Source organism: Lithobates pipiens, unplaced genomic scaffold, assembly GCF_037356315.1.
Source record: "Lithobates pipiens isolate NorthernLeopardFrog02 unplaced genomic scaffold, aLitPip1_a1.2 Scaffold_16, whole genome shotgun sequence".
Classification (NCBI taxonomy): Eukaryota; Metazoa; Chordata; class Amphibia; order Anura; family Ranidae; genus Lithobates; species Lithobates pipiens.
The window spans coordinates 261,079,214-261,095,472 of NW_027507748.1; the positions used below are offsets into that span (position 1 = coordinate 261,079,214).

Consider the following 16,259-nt stretch of genomic DNA (forward strand, 5'->3'; position numbering starts at 1 on the left):
TTATATCTACAATATCCAACTGATTATGCTAATGTTTCTGCGAGCTGTAGATAGATTTATTTTAGTGGGGGTTCCCTGAGGTGTGAAAATAATTTAAAGGGTTCCTCAGAATTAAATAATTGCTTGTATGTGTTTTTATCAGTTTGGATTATAGGTTTTGATACATTAGGCCTAGTTCACACCTTTGCGATTTTATGTGCATTTTATAGAGCGCATAAAAATTCATGTGTCATGAAAATTAATTGTTTCCATTGAGGCTATTCACATCTGCATGCTGTGTTGTAAAAAATGTGTAACATTTTATGCTTTTGCCTGCATTTTTCTGGCCCATCAAAGGCTATGGAAGCACATAAAAAACGCATGTAAAATACATGAACAAACACATGTAAAATGCCCTAAAAACATAAAACACAAGGACAATTTGAAGACAACAGAAGCAGAGAGATGTGAACTTAGCCCTACAGTCACAATTGGAAAGGGCTGTACACTTAATAAGAATTGCATGAAGGGATATGATCAATATTTCAAACAATACAGCATTTGCCAGGTGACAATTATCACACATGTAATTGTTATATTCAGTTTCATATTTCCTGGGTTTCACATTTTCATTCATTTAATTTCAGTCATTTTAGTCAAATTCGTTATGCATCAGCATAATGGAATAAACAGATACAAATGCATTTGTAACTTTAAAAAGGAGTTGTAAAGGCAGAAGTTTTTTTTTTTTTTATCTTAATGGATTTTATGCATTAAGATAAAAAAACCTTCTTCTGTGTAGCAGCCTCCCTAGCACCCCCTAATTACATACACCTGAGCCCCTTCTCTCTCCAGCGATGTCCACAAATGTCTAAGTTATCCGGGACACTCCTCCTGATTGGCTGAGACACAGTAGTGGCGCCATTGGCTCCTGCAGCTGTCAATCAAAGTCAGCCAATCAGGAGAGAAAGGTCCAGGACCAGGTCGGGCCTCCATGTCTGAATGGATTAGACAGGACTCTGACTCGGGTGCCCCCATAGAAAGCTGCTGGCTGAGGGGCACATGATAGGAGGGAGGGGAAAAGAGCCGCAAAAAGAGACCCAAGAAGAACCAACTGCACATGTTTGTTATTTTTTTTAAACAAGACTTTTCAATCACTTTAAAGTCAAATATCTAACACAATGAAAATTTGTGTTATATTAAGTTGGTTGCTAGCAGTATGTCAGATATAAAATATGTGCATCAAATAGCACTTTAAAATATTTAAAACATTGTGAGGCAATTAAAGATGTTACAAACATTCAGTGCCAAATTACAGGTGTTTAAGTGCAACTATAGCCGCGTACACACGGGCGGACTGTATGGCCTACTTAGTCCGTCATACAATCCGACGGACAGTCCGTCATACTTTCGAATGAACGGACTTGACCACACACGGATGCACAAACAGTCCGTCGAAAACTTGCGCGATGACGTGTACAGCACGTACGACGGGACTAGAAATAGGAAGTCCAATACACAGCAATGGACCCTTCCGCCGTGTAAATCCTTTCTGAGCATGCGCCATTCTTAGTCCGTCGAACTAGCCTACTGACGAGCGGATTGTCCGCTGAAACCAAAGTATGATGGACAGAATTTCGAAAAATCCGAAATACTTAGTACGCCAGACTGCACGCTGAAAAAGTCAGCTGAAGCCCACACACGAGCGGACTGTCCGCTGAAATGTGTTTCGACGGACTAAGTAGGCCATACAGTCCGCCCGTGTGTACGCGGCCTCCGGGAAATATGAGAACTATGTAATCAAAATTACATATATGATATAATCTGTCAATAGCGTCACCACAGCAGTTTTTGCTTTCCTGAGTCCCAACCCCCCCAGAAGAGTGTTAGTACCTGTTGATTCAGGTTTCCCTCTGTAACAAGCTAAGCTGTCCATAAAAAGTGGCAAATATACAGGTTGTGAAAATCCATATGACACTGACTGGGGTGTTTTAAACATTCAGGCTTTTTTTCATATAGCATAAACCTTTTTCCAAACAAAAAAAAAATGGTGCTCTAGCTGCTTATAAATTGTTAGCTGAGGCTGAGCATTGTTTGTTGTTCTCCTATTTGAAGTCCATTTACCTACATATTCATCTAAAGCTACCCCGTGCACAGGGCGACAACACTGCTGTGTGATTTAATTGCAAAATGAACACTCTATTACAGGAAGTGGAAAAATAACAAAGCTACTACCAAGATCAGTAGGCAATAAAACTATGTTAGCCATATAGAATACAGACGTCCTACTATCCTACATCCCCCCCATTTATCCTCAAGTGTTAAAGAGATCTCAGGATATCTCTGTTGCCCGAACAACATTGTTAACATTGGAATCAGGTTTTAAAATCCTATCAAGGTAGTACAGGGTACTCACAACCCTTCATAAATACCCCCCCACGAGTCTCTCGAGTCTGCTGGCACTGTGAGGCAGATGCAGGTACTTTTCTACACATATACAGGGCCTGTCCCTCCTGTAGAAGTATTTGGGATGTGGTGATCTGGGGAACAATCCTGCTGATTTCCTACTGCACCTGAATCATATGTCTAAAAAGCGATACAAACACTCCCTTTTGATACATCTGCTTAATGCAGCAAGAGCATGTATCAAATGGAAACTTCACCAAAAGTACATGCACTATTTTAAAAAGAAAATGCACTGCAACCAGATCGCATGCTACTAGATCGCAAGTGTAGTGCATTTTCCTAAGGGCCTGCTCACAGTTTCCCCACACTGGATTCTGCTGTGAGCAGGCCCTTAGGCTTTGGCCCATAGTGTACATGGTCTGGAGTTTAGTGGAGTGCACTCCCTGGATCCTCCCTCTCCCCTAATCCCCAACCTTGCCCTATTGTATTTATTCCCCTAACCCTCCCTTTTTCCCTTCTCAGATTTTTCCTTCTGTTTCTCGTTTTCTGTATATTTTTTTTCTATGGTTATAGACTCCCAGTATCCTTTCACTTACTCGATCATGGATATACATAATAGACATTGTTTGTCACTTTTGTAACCAAGACAAACAGCATATTTTCCCACCCAACTGTGTTGGTGAGGGTAACATATAGGGGTTGATTTACTAAAAGTGGAGTGCAAAATCTGGTGCAGATGTGCATGGTAGCCAATCAGCTTATTTCAGCTTGTGCAATTAAGCTTTGACAAAAACACCTGGAAGCTGAGCTTTGTATGCAGAGCTGCACTAGATTTTTGCACTCTCCACTTTTAGCAAATCAAACCCACAGACGCTTACTTCAGTCTGAGTTTTCTCTCCCACTTTGGAAAGCTGCAAGTTTTTAAATGTAGTATAACTGGAGGAAGCATGGGGTTCTACTCTTTGTAGACTTGGACATGGACAGTCGAGGAGTCATTTGTAAAACATAGGAATGATTTTTATGGAAATTGTTCTTCCATTCCCGTTATCTATATCATTGTAGTTGCTCCATGTACCTGTTTTGCTTAGACTGTTAGGGCACTTTCCCACTGAGGTGCTTTACAGATGCTATAGCTGCATCATATCCTCTTCTCTCTCACTCTAACTGTAATTAGCCTACATTTCCCATGAATCCTTGGGATGGGAGTGAATGTGGGAGGTACACTAGGCTTGTACATGTAAATGTGAACTCGCCAACTTCAACAATCTCCCCCCTGCAGCCAACAAGCAGGGCCGTTTTTAAGGTAGGGCAAAAGGGGCAGCTGCCCTGGGCCCCATCATTTTAGTGGGGCCCAAAGCAGCTGCCTCATACTTGCCAACTATCCCAGTTTAAATTCCCTTATCCCTTGAAGATTTAGTCCTGTGCTGTGTCCCGATATCTCAGTGTAAACTTCTGCTGCTCCTGCCCAGCTTTGCCCTATTGCCATGTACAGATGAATTACCTGCAGACCCTGTGTTTACATGCAAATAACCTGCATTGATATGTAAAAAGTAGCTGCAATAATATGCAAATAGTTTTGGACCGTGACATTGATATGTAAATAGAGGCAGCATTCATATGTATATCATGTCCCCCTGAGGTCACATCCACCATTACTTCTGCTGAATCCTGCCCACTGGTGAGGTAAAGGGGCATGCTTGAAAGTCCTGCCTACAACTGTGGTCAATAAGCCTAACATCAGCCTGTTTTGCAAAGGCAGGCAGTGAGGCGATGATGTGCTGTAACCTTTAGCAACCAATCAGTGAGCAGTAATGCTGTGCAGTAACCTCTAACAACCAATTAGTGAGTGGTATAGATGTTAAGTAACCTCTGGCAATCAATCAGTGAGCAGTATTGATTGGTACAGTGATCTATAGCAACCTATCAACTAGCAGAAGTCATGTGCTGTAACCTCTAGAAAATAACAGTGACCCATAATGTGTGCTGTAACCTCTAACAGCCAGTCAGTGAGCAGTAATAATACACTGTAACCTCTGGCAACCAATTCCAAATGCTGCCTGATCTGATTCAGTAAACTGAATTTGAGTCTAGCTGCTATTTATTGTATGTCTCAAAGCATGTGGAGGGCAAAATTGCGTGGAAGAGGGGGGCCCAAGAAAATGTTTGCCCAGGGTTCAGCCAATATTAAAGATGGCCCTGCCAACAAGCCATACATAACACACGGTATGATAGGTTACAACTCCTTATAAATGTAAAGCACGTCTGTTCTCGCCCCTCCAGCCACAACAGGAGATAATCATATTGCCCTTACTTACTTTATGTAATCATTACTGAACTGTAGACACATCCCATAACTATATATTATGCACACTGTACTCTTCTGTAATTCAGTTCTAGAAATATTGCTCCTGCTGCAGCTTTGAGGTCGTTCTAACAGTAATCAGTGGCCCCCAGTGCAGCCCATCAGTGGCCCCCTGTTCAGCTCATCAATGCCCCCCCAGTGTAGCTCATTAGTGGCCCCCCAGTGCAGCTCATCAGTGACCTACTAGTGCATAGCGGACCATTAGCACAAATCACCAGCTGTCACAGCATAGATCTCTGGCTGTGACAGGTATTTTATGAGAGAACACAAATCACTGTAATCTCCCACCAGATTGGCACAGTCAATCACAATACCGACGGAGGATGTCAGCAAGCAATAATGGTTTTTCAGCAAGTTCAGCAGGTTATTGCTGAGGAACTACAGAGCTCAGAAGAACATGGATGGCAAATTTGTTGAAGGTAGGAGATTAGCAACAAGGACATGGAAAAAAGTTTTTGCCCGGAGTTCTGCTTTAATAAACAGAACCAGGTCAGCACCTGAGTTACTCTATCCCAAGAGTAATGCACTTTAGCTAGCTGTACATGGCTAGAATTTTGTTGGAAAATGGTCGATGTTTGATTTCCTAACAGTTAATGGGTACAATTTGATAATAGTTTGACCATTTTAACATAAAAATTTAAGGCGAAAGATGGTAATTTTTTTCTTTTTTATTATCAAAATGAATTCAATTATAACCATTAAAGGTAAAGTTTGAACATTAGTTGTTTGTTACAAACCAATGTTCATGTATTGTATGTGGACGGGTAGCTGACATGTACATTACATCGCTTTGATGCCTCCAAAAATTGAATGTTAAAATTTGAACCACTGGTGTGGCAATTTAAGTTTATAAGGGCTTTCTGACGATATATGGCAAGCCAATGATGCTGCTATCACATGCTCTGACAATTGATTTTTCAAAGCTTCAACTTCAAAGCTTTTGTGAACTTCACTAAGATGGAATTCATGGCAGGACTGCCATCTGGAAGCTGCACAAAGATGTAGAACCTGGTGTAGGAAGCACAATAGTTTTACAAGCATAATTTGATGAGAAAGCCAAATGATGCAATCAGTCAGCGATATATGTTGCCAAGTCTTAAAGTTGTGGGGTATGTGTAGTAGCATGGATAGCCATCTCCTGAGTGCCGCTGGGACCAATGCCATTTAACAGGGTCATGTGCATCCTCTGATGCAAACACTTTGGTGCTCCCATAGTCTAGACTGGCACTACTACCGAAAAAATAAAATTCAAATCCAGCAGTGGTTTAATCAAATAAAAAAAATATAAGCTTAAACATGATCTCCCCGATTACAACATTTCAACATTATTAAGCCTTTATGAGAAGTTCTGGAGCACAAATTGAAAAACAAATTTTTACATCCTTCCTCCATTAACAAGCCAAGAGTGTTTCTACTCAAACAACTGTGCAATCAATTATAAAAAATGTTAAGGGTCTATATGATTGCATACAAATTGTAAGGGCCCTCTGATCCCTCCTGTATTGATTTGTATTGTGTACTGTCTGCCCTCATATTGTAAAGCGCTGTGCAAACCGTTGGCGCTATATAAACCCTGAATAATAATAATAATAATAATAATAATAATAATAATACAAAGAAGGAAACCGATGGGCCGGCTCTTTGTATTTTCTAAAGGAAAATTTTAGTATTTGTTGTTTCCATTTTTTATCCACCTCTGTAAATATATGTTTATACTGCATTTTTCCTAACAAAGATGCTACTACCACTAAAAGCAAATAAAATAAAAAAACACAAACACATTAAAAACACTCAGAGTGTTATTCTTAATTACCATAAGCAATATCCCACAGCACTGTGGCTAGCCATATTTTAGCTTACTGTGGTCAAATCAACAATAGATTGATTCTGATTGGTGGAATTGATTAGTTCACTTTGTGTTAAATAAGCCCAAACATTATACATTTCTAAGCTAGTCAAATTTAAAAAAACGACCATTAACACATTGTTACAGCAGTTTGGTGTTTCATTTGTTGTTTGAATGTGTAGTAAAAATCACTTGCATTGAATGTTATCGTACTAAGTGACATATAAAAGAGGGAACGTATGCACAATATAAAGTATACAGCTGAAATGTGAATACTTCTTGGCAAAGGCTGGGTGATGAATGATCCCAAGTATGTAGGTTATGGAGATGGTGGAAAGGTTACTTACTGGGAGAGATTCCTAAACGGCAGTGAAATGTGAGATCAGCTATTTGTGACAGGCATACAGAGCCGAGCTTACCAAGAGGGGGGCTGGGAACACAACTAAAGGGGTATAGGATGGAAAAGGTATTGTTAGGAGAATCACAAAAATGAAGATTTTCATAGAGAAGGGTGACACAGAAGATCTGACGTGTCTAAAGACAACAGAAGTGGAAACACATTCACACTTGCATATAGCAACTAATTGAAGTCATCAGAATGCTGAAACAGCTGAAGACTATGTAGGGTTGACAGGCAAATGTGGCTTGGCACAGCTGTTTAAACATATTCTTCACAGTGAGCGCGGTCTTAACTTAACCAACGAACATTATACACACCGTACACTTTTAAAGTAGCAGAGAGAAGCACCAGACTCTTGAATTTAAAAGAAAATTGGCTAGGAGACATTTTTTTTAAGAACAACCAAGGTTTAAACATAACCAAGTTTCTAACTAAATTGAATTGAAATGTGCAAGTGAGGTAGTACTACGGTTACAGTTGCATAAAATATTCATTACACCTTTCTCTGATTAGTTACGCATTTAGAATAAAAGAGCCAATCAAATAAAGTGAGTTAAAACCATTTCTGATTCAGACCCCCAAAAAGTAACTGTACACAGCAGACTTCTATGTGAGGATGTGTAAACTATTACTATAAGAAAAAATATGTGCACCGCTTACCCATTCCAGCAGTTTAATAAAGCCCAATGGTTCTTCTAGCCGCTTCCAACGCAGGCCTGTCAGTGGGTTCTAGTGAATGGAGGAAGAGGTCAGTATTTAACCTCATTCACAGAGGCAAAGCCACCCCTGACACACAGTTCACCCCTTGTGCTACCTTTATGGCCCAGCGTGTGTGGCTCCCTTCTCTGTCCATCGTTGCGGAGGACATTCCTGTAGACATCCTTTTAATTCAAACTTGTGCCAGGTAGATAAAAGGAATCCCAAGTGTGAGGTCTTCAGCTTATGTTGCAGATCTTCTTGATGTTCTATTTATAGCCAATTAGTATGATTTCACCAAAAGCTCTCCCTAGCTATACTGATAGCCTAGCTTATCTAACTTTATTTTATTCTAATATATACGCATTAGTATATGCATTTCTATAAATCCCCAATCAGTTGGTATACTTCTGGATATTTCCTGCAGCCACCTGTAACATGCACCAAATTATTCTTGAAACCGATATTTATTTAAACACCCTCTGATTGCTTTCAATGTTTTGTATGCCTCTAAACTTAGTTTATTTTTTTCCTTTGTGTCTGTATTCTGGACCGGTCCCTGGCTCTATGCCCTTTGCTGTCTGCCTATCTTTCCTTCTGCCCCCTCCCTACTCCCTCTTTGTGTCCCACACTCACCTCCTCACTCCCTCTCTCTCCCAGAACACTGACAAAAAAAAAGTCCTATTTCAGAGTGGAGCAGAGTGAATGCAAGAGACACCAGATCTCTTCACACACCCCATCCCAAAAAGGAAGATGAGCAATCATCAGTGCAGTTGGTGGGAGGTAACACATTACTTCACAGGGTCTTCGTGGTTTCTCTGTAATTTCATACGTAATATCCAAGAGCTGACTTTAAAGAGGTCACCAGGCTTTACTGCTAAAATATCATACACTGTAGTTTAAGGAACTTTATAAAATGTAGTCATATTGAAAAGACACAAACATGTTTCTAAAGTGACCCTGATCCTATTTGTCAAAAGTAAAAGGCACCATGTAAAAAAAATTAAAAAAATACATACAGTGACTTCAGTCTTTGCTCTCTTGCAGCGGAGCTATGACTGCCACTGGTACCTGACAGTTCTAGGTATATAGAATACCTGATATACAGGTCTTTATTGCACTATAATTAAATAATATTAAAGAATTTAGATTTTGGATTTATTTAAACTAAAGGTACTTTGTAAATGAAGAAAAAGAATACTTACCTGTATAGTAGGTGGAGACTCTCTTTTCCATACTTTCTATGCCACTAACTGGAAACATTTTATGTGTTAATATGCACCAAAATCTAAAAAATCTATAAAATAAAATGCAGTAAAAAAGGAGTGTGTACTATAAACACAATCTATATAAGGCTATAGACTAAATCTAGTTTTAAAGAGAAGCTGGTGCCCATTCAGGGTTGTCCCCCCCCCCCCCCCATTCTAATCTTCTATTGCTCATGTGTGTAAATCAGCAAAGATAAGGTACATATAAGCAGAGCTGATAAGCAGAGCAACGCTGAGAGACAGCGTTTAAAGCGGAGCTCTAAAAAAAGATGCCTAAGAAAGAAAAACCAACAAAACAAAAAAAGCAACTTTAGCTGCAATACTCACGTGCAATCAGGAATGAGGACCATCCATGTCAGTAGGAGAGGAGTAAGGACCTCTGACGTTCTCAAGCCTGCCAGAAGACCCTTCAAAAAAAAAGTTATGGGTGTGGGGGAAAGTGTGCGTGCGTGGGGATTACGTAAAGTGGTTGTAAACCCTTACAAACCACTTTGACCTACAGGTAAGCCTAGATTAAGGCTTGCCTGTAGGTCCAAGAAATATCTCCTAAACCTATACACTTTAGGAGATATTTACCCGAAGACAGCCACCGCTGTCTACGGTGCATGCGCCATAGACAGCGGCGCGCAGGCGCACTGGGCAGGCCGCAGATCACGGCGATATGCCGCTCGTGTTGGCTCTCGTGCGCATGTGTGGGAGTGACGTCATCGCGGCTCTGGCGCATCACAGTGTCGGAGCAGCGAGACCCGGAAGTCGCTCCGGGATACATGGCAGCGGCGAAGAGGAAGACGGTGAACCGCTTCAGGGGCTTCGTTCTCAGGTAAGTTATTCATAATGAGCTAGTATGGTATAAAATTATTTTGCAGTGCCTCAATTGTGAATCATATATCAAGTGAAAAAAAAAAGAAAAAAAAAGAGAAAACAAACAAATGTGCAAACGCCTATAAAACAATTCAATATCCAAGTCCAAAACGTATGATATAAATAAATCCCAGTGAATAAATCAAATAAAACGTATGACTAATGCCACCACATCCAATCATGAGTTGAATTTCCCATCTGTGGAGACAACAAACCACTGTGTGAATCACTCACTTAAAGAAATAGTGGCTGCAAAAATTTAGCAACAAAAACAGCCTGACCAGAGAAGATGATCTTCTTTATTACACCAGCTCCTGCTTGTGACAGATGATTTCCTGACAGAATCCATGGCAGCCTACGTATGGGTTAATCCCGCCTCTCATACCTCATAGGACCCCACTCCCATAAATCTTAGCTTCTAGTCAGGACGTTTTTTGTCCTCCTCCTAGGACCAAGGTGTATCTTACCTTATGAAAGTTTCTATGGTCCAGTCCTGGTTGCACGAATGTTTTGATGGCATTTTTGGAGTCCAGCAGTCCCAGCTATTAGCAGAGTAGATACGGGCGACAGAGCTTCCTGGCCTTGCTATTGGCAGGCAAGCGGCAAGTTGGCCAAACGTCCTTGCTATTAGCAGGAGGCCTCTTTTGAAAACGCCCTGGTCGTGCAGTGGGTGGACTTGTTTGCCTCCCCATGCATTTTAAAACTAAAGAAATATTACACGAGATGTCGTTGTCCCCAGGCTTTCGGAGTGGATGCCCTGACGGACCAGTGGAGGTTTCGCACGGCTTATGCCTTTCCCCCAGTTCTGGTCATCCTTCGATTCCTATCAAGGCTCAGGTGGGAAGAAGTTGAAGTAGTGGCAGCTGTTCCGTATTGGCCCAACAGGCCATGGATTCCCCTCCTAATGCAGCTGAGCTACCAGGATCCAGTTCCTCTCCCTTCCAGACCAGATCTCCTGTTGCAGGGAACATCTCCTCACCTATGCCCATCCCATTTCCATCTGATGGCTTGGTTTTTGAGAGGGGAGGGCTGGAAGCACTAGGATGTCCAAGTACAGCTATTGCTACTTTACTGAATGCTAGAAGACCAGGTACCAACAAAATTTACCAAAGAATTTGGTCGAAGTTTGCTAAATATGTTTCTTGGTTTCCTGCAAACAGGCCTGGCTCTATCCTTATCAGTGAGTTCTTTGCGGGTTCAGGCTTCCGCAATTCAGCGCCTAGAGGCGATTCAGTTCGCATTGTGTGCTATACAAGTATTTCATTCATTCATTCATTCATTCATTCAATCTCTGCCTTCCCAGGTGTATCCTGGGCCAGACACCCTCTTACCAGACAGTTTTTCAGAGCAGCAATAAGGCTCAGACCCCAAAGAAAACAGAGATTTTCCAAGTGGGACCTTCTTTTTGTCCTGGATTTTTTCTCAGGGAAAGAAATTCAACATATGGATCAGTTAGCTATTAAGGATCTTTCTCTCAAAGCCGTCTTCCTAGTAGCCATGACATCGACTAAGAGGGTCTCCGAAATCAGTACTTTAGGATTCAAGGAACCATTCCTTACTTTCTTTCCTGATCGAGTGGTATTGGTTCCTTTGCTAGGATCAAATCCTAAGGATCAGCTAGGATCAAATCTGTGTTTCACGAGAATCAAGAGATTGTTCTTCCAACTTTTCGGACAACTGAAAACTCTAATATTCATTATTTAGATGTTGGAAAAGTTCTAAAGCAATATTTAGAAGCCACAGCTTCTTTTACGAAATCTGATCATCTGTTCGTCTATTTCCACTGAAAAAATAAAGGATTGCGTGCTTCTTCCAGAACCATCACAGCTTGGATTGTCCAAGCCATCCAAGGGGCTTATAAGGCTAAGGGGTTGGCTCCTCTGGAGGCAGTGACCATACATTCTACCAAGAGCGTTTCCACATCATGGGCAGCTTCCTGTCATGTATCTCCGGAAGTGATCTGTAAAGCGGCCTCATGGTCATCGATTAACACTTTTATGACGTACTATTGCGTAAAATCAGCTTCTTTGTCTTCGATTAATTTTGGATTGCACGTCTTATCTGTTGATGGTGCCAATTAAACCTTTCTTTCTTTAACCAGAATTTTCCCACCTGGGAGTAGTGTATGGCTAGTTATTTCCCATACGTAGGCTGCCATGGAGTCTGTCAGGAAAACTGAAAATTTATATCAAATATTTACCGTAATTTTCCTTTCCTGATGGACTCCCTGGCAGCAGGAGTTCCCTCCCTTTTGCTGTAGTAGGCTAAGTTACAGAACACGGTCTCTGACTAGAAGCAAAGATTTATGGGAGTGGGGACTATGAAGTATGAGAGGCGGGATTAACCCATACGTAAGCTGCCATGGAGTCCATCAGGAAAGGAAAATTATGGTAAGTATTTGATATAAATTTTCAGTTTTTTCCTCCTCACCTTCACTCTTCTACTAAAGAGCATTAAAGCGGAGGTCCACCCTAAAGTGGACCTTCCGCTCATCGGAACCCTCCCCCCCTCCGGCGCCACAATTGGCACCTTTCAGGGGGGAGGGGGGTGCAGATACCTGTACAGTACAGGTATCTGCACACACTTCCGGGATAGCTCTCTGCGGAAAGGGGCGTAGATTACGCCCCTTTCCGAAAGTCCCCCGCTGCCTGCTGGGAAACACACAGATCCCAGAGGCAGCGGGTCCATCCTTATTGCGCAGCGCGACTCGCGCATGCGCAGTAGGAAACCGGGAAATGAAGCCGAAAGGCTCCACTTCCTGATTCACATACCCAAGATGGCGGCGGCAGCACCCGAGAGACGATCGAGAGATCGGCTTCGGGTGCCGACATTGCGGGTGCGCTGGACAGGTAAGTGTCACTATTTTAAAAGCTGCAGTCCCGGCGGACTCCCGCTTTAAGACAAACCAGCAGCTGTACCAATAAAGCAAACAAACTACAAGGGGGACCATAGTGTAGTCATTTTATTTAAATTCAAGTCACAGATACAGCATAATTAAAACAAACTACTTCTAAAATTCCAGAGCTGCAACCCACAAGTAAAGCCACTGCACAGGTACCAATGCAGCGTAACCTCAGCATGTAGACTCTGACCAACACATCTTCAGTGGCCTCAAATGCTGACCACCACTAGTTATTTACATGAAACTATTTTGTCTACATTTCTATGTGATTGCAATTTTAATCTTTATTAATGAAATAGCAACAGAGAACACTATGGTTTGTTTTATCTTTCTTTGATAACACTGTGGGATCCATCCATTTGGGCCTATATGAGGGGATATTCAAAGTGGATCGGCTGTGGGTGTGGATTGAAACAGGCTGAAGATCCATGCTGCCTAGAAGAGTTTTATGATTACCAGGGTCCTTAACTGCTTGCCGACCGTATAACATAGATATAGGGTGGCAAGTAGAGCTGCACGATTCTGGCCAAAATGAGAATCACGATTTTTTTGCTTAGAATAAAGATCACGATTCTCACAGCGTAACATCAATCCTTCATATTATACAAAAAAATGGGGCTAACTTTACTGTTCATTTTTTTAAATTCATTAAAGTGTGTTTTTTTCCCAAAAAATTGCATTTGAAAGACCGCTGCGCAAATACAATGTGACATAAAATATTGCAATAGCCACCATTTTATTCTCTATGGTCTCTGCTAAATATATATATATATATATGTATGAGGGTTCTAAATAAAAAAAAGAATGATTTTAATTTGAAACCAGCAAGTGTCAGAAAAAGGTTTGGTCTTTAAATGGTTAAACTGCCCTCATTTACAGACCAAAGTTCATTCCCTTTGATCTAAGAACAAAACGTTACAATGTTTAGACCCCTTTCACACTCAGACCACCTGAGCGTTAGTTTTAGTTTTCATTTTAGCGGCGCTTTACTGCCGCTGTGTGGGCACTTTTAACCCCAAAGAAGGGGGTTAACAAGGGGTTAAAAGCGGTGTTAAAAGTGGTAAGGGCAGTGCAGGAGCCCTGTGTACACGGCTCCTGCACCGCCCCAAAGATGCCTGAAAAGTGCCTTTAACGTGAAAGGGGTCTGATAGTTAGCACTGCAGCTGAGCAATGTTGTGAAACTTGGCAGACTATCTGTTTTTTATTTTATTTTATTTTTTATTTTTTTTGACAGCTGTCGGCTTTAGGAGAAAACTCTCTGCATAGAATCGGGAAAATGCTTTGTTAAGATCGAAAGGGTGGGGGTGGGGAAATTACGATCTCAATTCTTAACGATTAATCGTGCAGCTCTAGTGGCAAGGTTTCTCTGCTGTGCCAGATCATGTACTATGTGCGTGATCTAGCATTTCCAGATCCAAACCAATAATGTGATTAATTTTTTTACTAAAAAACAAGTAGCAGAATACATATTGGCCTAAATTAATTAAGAAATTTGATTTTTTACATTTCATTTTTTATTGGATATGTTTTATAGCAGAAAGTAAAAAATATAGTTTTTGTTTTTTTTTCAAAATTGTCGGTCTTCAGTTAACCATTTAAGGACCGTAAGGATTTGCCCCCTTAATGACCAGGCCATGTTTTGTGATAAGGCACTGCGTCTCTTTAACTGACAATTGCGCGGACGTGCAGCACTGTACCCAAACAAAATCAACGTCCTTTTTTTCCCCACAAATAGAGCTTTCTTTTGGTGGTATTTGATCACCTCTGCGTTTTTATTTTTTGCGCTACAAACAAAAAAAGAGCTATAATAAATCTCCAAGCAAAATGAAAAAAAAAATCGTCATCAGTTTAGGCCAATATGTATTCTTCTACATATTTTTGGTAAAAAATAAATAAAACTCAGGGCTGCCACATTGCTATAAAAATGCACTGATTACTGTGTAAATGTAACTGGCAGGGAAGGGGCTAAGACTAGGGGGTCGATGAAGGGGTTAAATGTGTTCCCTCGTGTGTGTTTCTAACTGTGGGGGATGGGACTGACTGGAGGAGGAGACAGATCTGCTGTTCCTAATTACTAGGAACAGCAGATCTGTCTCTCCTCTCCTGTCAGAATGGATATTTTTGTGTTTACATACACAAATCCCCGTTCTGGCTCTTGTTTCCTTGATCACGAGTGGCCAGGTTCCCCGCTGTGCAGTGGGCACGCGTATGCCTGCTATGGAGCCTAAGGAGCCGATGTACAGGTACGGCGATTCGCTGGAATGAGCCGACCTGCCATCATATAATGATGGTTGCTGGTCAGCAAGTGGTTAAAGTAATGCAGTGCCATATAGCAAAAAATGGCCTGGTCATGGGGGTAAATCTTCCAGGGTGTAGAGTGGTTAATGTGATATTGTGCATTATTGACCTTTGTGATGAGGGTCAATTGAGGTGTGGGGTGACTTATCAGAATCTGCAAGCCCCCAGTAACCCCCCCCCCCGCATGTGAATGAATAGGGGTAGGGAGGGCTGAGCCCGGCCCTGACAGTAGCCCCTCCTGAACGACCCCTCCCCCTCGGAGGGCCACCATGTTTGAGGGGAAAAAATCTATGGAAAGCACGGAGGAGGACAGGGGCATGTACATCTGAGGATGAGACCCAAGAGCGCTCCTCCGGACCGTACCCTTTCCAATGGACCAGGTACTGTATACGCCCACAGGTAAAAAGCATAATTCACTGGGTTAATCCTGCAGGGAATATGGAAAGGCCCAATAAACCAAAGTGCCAATTTCAGTGAGGCAACACAGAGTCGGAGGTTGCAAGATGACAGCCAGACCCTCTAGCCAACTTGGTAGGAAGGCGACCATGGCATAAAAAAGGGCATCTAGGGTATAAAACCTTGTTGCTATTACTTTGAAATCCATCTATCTATATATATTTATACCTTAAAAAAAAAAGTAAGAAGAGAAGACTTCATCCCTCTTCTATTAGAAGCGGTGGTTTTAAAAAGTTTCTGTCTCTCTGTAGCTTTCTTCTGCTAGTTCCTTAAGATGCGGGGGTCCTGATGATGTAACCATATTGCTACGCTTAGAGGAGCCTCTCTTCTCTTTTATACCCTGTAGCTCCTGCTGGATTTTGCTTCCAATCCGCTTGTGGAGGATTGTCCTTTGTGGATGGATAGGTTGTGGAACCATAAAATATCACATTGCTATAATCTTTTTATATGGACTATAAACTAAAGGATTTATGAATATTTCTTATAGGGAAATTTGTTGATTGATATGTATATTCTTTGATATATAAGTGTTTTGGATTACAAGCATATTTCCGGAACGAATTATGCTCGCAATCCCAGGTTTTACTTTACTTCTCTTTTAAACCTACAAGGCCTATTTTTTATTTTTTTCCCCAAGAGACTTCACTACTGCTTTAAAGCAGTTGTATAGCACTGGATGTTTTTTCCTACTAGTCATAATGTGCTAGTATGCATCGCAAAAACAAACCTGTTCCAGCACCGCAATGTCAGCGCAGCAGCTGCTTCCATCTTCACCTGTCTTGCTT

The 16,259-nt window shown here is 41.4% G+C and overlaps 1 protein-coding gene across 2 annotated transcripts in view; it reads right to left on the reverse strand.

Moving 5' to 3' along the window:
* Window positions 1-8,421, reverse strand: part of SYPL2 (synaptophysin like 2) — a 74,593-nt gene extending 66,172 nt beyond the window's left edge. The window contains exons 1-3 of one of the 2 annotated variants that reach the window (XM_077481348.1): window positions 8,326-8,421; window positions 7,808-7,958; window positions 7,654-7,722 (exon numbers count right to left, since the gene is read on the reverse strand). In XM_077481348.1, coding sequence (XP_077337474.1) covers window positions 7,654-7,722; window positions 7,808-7,873 — 135 coding nt within the window. In that variant the 5' untranslated portion in view covers window positions 7,874-7,958; window positions 8,326-8,421. The other variant, XM_077481347.1, reaches the window with a different exon arrangement.
* Window positions 8,422-16,259: the final 7,838 nt, after the last annotated feature.